At 35.1% G+C, this 5132-nt stretch overlaps 1 protein-coding gene across 1 annotated transcript in view; it reads right to left on the bottom strand.

Annotated features, from left to right (window-relative positions):
- Nucleotides 1-3464: 3464 nt before the first annotated feature.
- Nucleotides 3465-5132, bottom strand: part of LOC116170611 (dynein heavy chain 8, axonemal-like) — an 11252-nt gene continuing 9584 nt past the window's right edge. Inside the window, exon 14 of the mRNA XM_031487115.1 lies at nucleotides 3465-3581. Coding sequence (XP_031342975.1) covers nucleotides 3465-3581 — 117 coding nt within the window. The remainder of the gene's footprint in view (nucleotides 3582-5132) is intronic.

Raw genomic sequence — 5132 nt, 5'->3', positions numbered from 1 at the left:
AACTTATTTTCTCGAAAAACAACCTTTCAGAATTGGTACCGCAAGAAGTACTCGCAGCGCCTTAAGTCATAAGACCTGAGGCGGCAGACGATCGATTTTAGCATACTCTGATAGGGCAAAATAGAACTCCATCGGTTAAAATTTTGATCATTCTCGTTCAGTGGATTTCGTGCTAGCTCCCCTACTATATGGTGACAACCAGAACTATTAATCCCTTATCCACGTCAGTAGAAAAGTAATAGCGTACCGAAGAAAAATAATTTGCATGTAACCAATATTACGGTTGAATCTTCACTGAAAAGAAAGAAGTACAGCGAATGCATAAGCAGAAATGGGATTAGAAATACCATGGAAAACATCTGCACGACTTCGACCGGCGAAACAAAGAACTACTGTGTAATAAGAAATCTAGCACCGGGCTGGCCTCTAGTGGCAAAATAAAGGACAATGTAAAAGAACTCTAATACTACTAATACCTATAGATGCTGTAAGAATATTTAATATAAACCAGAGTAAAGATCAAAAAGTTACTTAAATGGTATTTAAATCAGGAATAACAATTGGTAAGAAAAATGTCTCTCGCGCTGCACCGTCCACAGTGGAAGGGATGTGAGTATGGTAGACGTGCTACTCTACTACTTAAACATTGCTCGACAGCGCGAACGCTACAATTGCGGAAGTTCACTACTCTTTCTTCACTCAACGATACTACGCAAGTTTTTTGGAAATTTCCCTTGAAGTACACCGTGATGAATTAAATCAGTGTAACTGTAGCTTAATTTGCAATTTTAAATTTCATTTAAGTATAGGAAAATATACATACGTACCGCTTCATACGAAAGGTGAACGAGAGTTGGGTGAAGTGATAAGCGACCAATAAATCGAGCATATATAACAAAGCGTGCGCTGTTGCCACAATTAAAGCGGCTACGGCTAGCTCCGAGGTTGCGTATAACCGTTCGGAGACGGGTGTAGGAATGGGCAGATTATTGAATCACAGCGTACTTAGTCGTGTAGCCGTATAATTTTATTTCATTTTAGTCAATAATAATTGAGTAGCTTAGAATTGTTCTTTTTTGTAAATTAAGACTTAGAAGTTAAAACATGTGGGTAAAGAATGTATTGCGTCTTTACGAACATTAGTCAACAAATGTTTGATAAGGGGATTTTATCAAAGTAAAATTTAATTGAATAAGATAACCGATGGCCTGTCGAAGATAAAAACTTGATGGATGTGGTGAGGGCTTAAAAATCCGTTAGGCGAGGCGGTCTCGAGTCATTTGAATAAGCGTACGTATCCTCCATTGCGTGTAAATTTCAAATACCATTTTTCCGGTGGTCGGCCGATGGTTTGAAGTTTTTGTTGTGTCAGTTAAAATTGAAGAAGTAGTGTTACAAGTTAGTTTCCCAATTGTTGTACAGGTTCAGTGTGCACGCATTCAGTTACCAGGAGAACAGGAGTTTTGGTCAATGTTAAAGTTTGTACCCGAGCTGCCATTTCAACTATATATGTCAATCGCCACCGAACCAGTTTTTAAAGATTTAAGAAAAAAAAGGAAGAACGTTTATGTACATACATGGTTGTGCTTTTACGATAAAAGAATTCCACTAAAAGTAAAGTAAATCTAGATACAGTTTGTTTTAATCGTTCAATGAAATGTATCGGGTTAATCGTTCAAGTCAAAATTTAATAGTGTTGTTTCCTTTGAATTGAGGATTTCCGGAATTTCAACTTTTGGATAAGTTAGTATTGAGATTTTCCAGTGTTTCGGAATCCAGCTGGATCTTGAGATTAAGATATTCCTTAGTTATTAAAAATAAAGTTTATAGGAACATAAGGATTTCATTTGGGTAAATTTGAGGTAGTTAGGTGAGGTTATTTGAGTGGTGTAATGGATTCATGCCACGGCACACAGCATTAATTTTTGGCGCCCAACGTGGAGCACAGCATTTTTTGTATGCACCTGAATACAGCTATATGTACGCAGTTCTCGTGTTATTAAATTTTTGAAAAAAACGATATTTGAATGCAGCACGTACGTATACTCAAGTAATATTAATAAGATTAATATTAACTTCTCCGTCACAAGCTGAAAATCGGAGACGTTTAGGTCATATTTTGATAATGAAGAAACAATAATAATATGCGGAAAAATGCACCCATACCCATAACTCAATTTATTTCTTCGAGAATTTAAAGCAAGCATTGCATGCGGTCGAGTTACAAGCTTTCTTATCCTGAAAATTTCCATACTCCGGGGGAAAATTGTACTAGAGAGGGTCTCAAAAGTTCACCTGTATCATCCCAAAAACGAACCATTTTTCAATTTTTCTTGGAGGGAGCTTTTTCAAGGGAGGGGCGTACTATTTGTAGCCTAAAGATAAACATCAACTCCAGGAATTCATATTTATTCGTCTTTTGTTCGTCTGCCTTGTAACCAGAGCATCACGTTTTGATTTTCAAATTTAAAAGGGAGATAAAAGGCTACTGCAAGATAAGGGACGCTTAATTTTTATTACAGAGCTAGCCGTGGGTAAAATTAATTGTGGCGGAAACATATTTACCAGTGCTTTTTGATCTCCCTATAATAAGATGCTATTAATGCGTAATTTTTTGTTCTCACATAGACATAGAGGAGTTTGTGCTTTGGTATACTTTGTGACTGGAATAAGGTCCAGATAGAGCATTTTAAGTTATAATAATTGCAGAAAATCTTGAAAACGTCACAAATAGATAACGTCGCGTGATATTCAGCCCAAACCTCCAAAAAAAGTCTCTTATATGTTTTTGTACCTATGCAGGCACCTCGAATAAAAGTAAAACTAAAAGCGAATCAAACAATTTATTTTGCGCATGCGCAATTCCAAATTTTTTATTTGTTAAAGATATTTAAACGAAATTTTGTATGTAGACGCTTTGAGTAAAAGTAAAACTAATACCAAATCAAAAAATTCGTTTTGCAAGCTATACTGATCTGGTGGAACAGAACCAACTTTTTTCGTTCCATAAAAACTTTATAACAAGTTATATAATACATATCGTTGTAGCGATCTAGACATGTGTCTAGTAAGTAAAAAATATCCCATGAACCTGGCTACTACAAAATCTAAAACACTTTTTTTCTGCCATTTTCTCTCCTAAGCTTCGATTTATATTACACAATAACATAAGCAAATAGACTTTTTATGTACCATAAGAACTTCGCTTATAAACCTAATGCATTCTAGTAATTCAGAACCTTGAAATATTATGATCAAATTTACGATTGTTAATTAACATAACTTAAAACAAACCATCAGTCTCTTTACCGCAAGTTTTATTTTGCAATGAGTTTTATATTTGTGGTTAAGCACGCGTAAAAGTGTTAACCAAATGGCATTGAAATGATTATATAATTCCGGATTACGAGAACCTCAATCTAAACACTAAAATACTTCATTGCAGATTGCTGTGTTCGGTGGACCTAAAGGCCGAACCTGCGACTCTCAATTTCGACGTGATCAACGGCGGCCCAAACGCGGCCGTACGCATCCTTTCCGTTCGCAATGATGGTACCAGAAGCGTGCGTTTTAATATCGATCTTGGAGGAAATGCAATGGAATTCATTGTGGAACCCGCAAAAGGAATCATACAGGCAAGAGTCTTCCAGTAGTAGAAATTGAAGCAACTGCGTTTAATTCGGCTCGCTTTATAAATTTTTTATTCAAATCTTGACGTTGCACTTTTGACTTTGCTAAAAGTATAATAAAGTAATAAAAAGGGATATTGTTAGATGAAAAATTAAAACGGCATGTAAAACTCTGAAATATTCAAGGGATGACGCTGAAATTTATTGCAAGCTAAAACTTTTAAATAGTTTCGAACTTTGCGAGATGTAGAGCTTTTTCAAAAAACTTTATTTCTTCATAAAACAAAATGCTTATTTTCATACACTTGTATGTGTCGGCAAATATTATTTCTTCCCTTAATTTAATTATTGATCTGGAGCAATATATGAAAGTATTGCCAAAAAATTACCCAAAACTTTTATTTTGTAAATTTTGCTGTGTGTGGCAAATGGTAACTAAGCTACCCACAAAACACCTGACTAGCTAGCTCTATTTAATAAACTTTCTCAAGATTCTCAAGATACCTTCGACCTCCGCTACAATGAAAAAAATCTCGATAAGAACTTTTTATTAATTTAGGTGTCTCACTTTCAACAAGTTCAAGGAATTATTTAAACAAATTTTGAATAACACCTAGCATATAACTCTGGGCAGAAGTACCTACCAAATTTAACATGGAAGCTCTAATCTTGGGTCGTAAAATGTAGGGTTCGATTAACCGCAAAATTGTTCATTGACGAATAAAATATCGTTTATTCAAGCTACACAGAAATTGAAAAAGCTGAAAGAAAGAGAATCTCTCAGGGCGCGTTTAACACATACCACGCATGCAAGTGATCGATAGACAATTAAAGAAATCTTAATTATTTACAGTTTTTGATTATCCAATAATCTGGTCGTTAACTGCGATACTCTTGCGCGCAAAGAACGAAACTCGCTGACACTATCTTTATTAGGTAATTCATTTGATGATTGTCATACATCAAGTCAACTAACTTTCTTCAATAAACCAATTTCACTATCAAACAGACGAATAACGTCTTAATATCCAATAGGCTGACTGCCCAATAAGAACGTAAGAAGCGGCACACTTTCGGACCACCACCGAAAAAGAAGCCTCGCTTTTTGTTGTTCTCTTCCACCAAAAAATGTCTATCTTTAAAATTTCCTAAACAAACAGCCATACAAAATCAAATTTTAATAACGCCAGGTTCTAAATGAACTGCACACCTATTGTTTTCTTATCGGCGTGCTTATCTTGAAACTAATTAGATTTCACCTTACACAACGCGATAACAAATATTCTTATCGCAATACCTTTTAATATAACGCACAAATACGACCAGATGTTTTCTTCTAACGCGTAATTTCAGTTTTTACACAAGGCGATTAATTGAAACAAAACTTAAACACTTAACAATTCTTATACAAAACAACGTCAACAATTTCAAATTCAAACAAAAAGAACGAACTCCGTGTCTAATTCAAAACCAGCGACCAAATATATCTCTTAAAAAAATGTA

The sequence above is a fragment of the Photinus pyralis genome, unplaced genomic scaffold (genome assembly GCF_008802855.1).
Source record: "Photinus pyralis isolate 1611_PpyrPB1 unplaced genomic scaffold, Ppyr1.3 Ppyr1.4_LG5, whole genome shotgun sequence".
NCBI lineage: Eukaryota > Metazoa > Arthropoda > Insecta > Coleoptera > Lampyridae > Photinus > Photinus pyralis.
The sequence above is the reverse complement of the archived record's forward strand: the minus strand, read 5'-3'. Positions and strand labels throughout refer to the sequence as shown.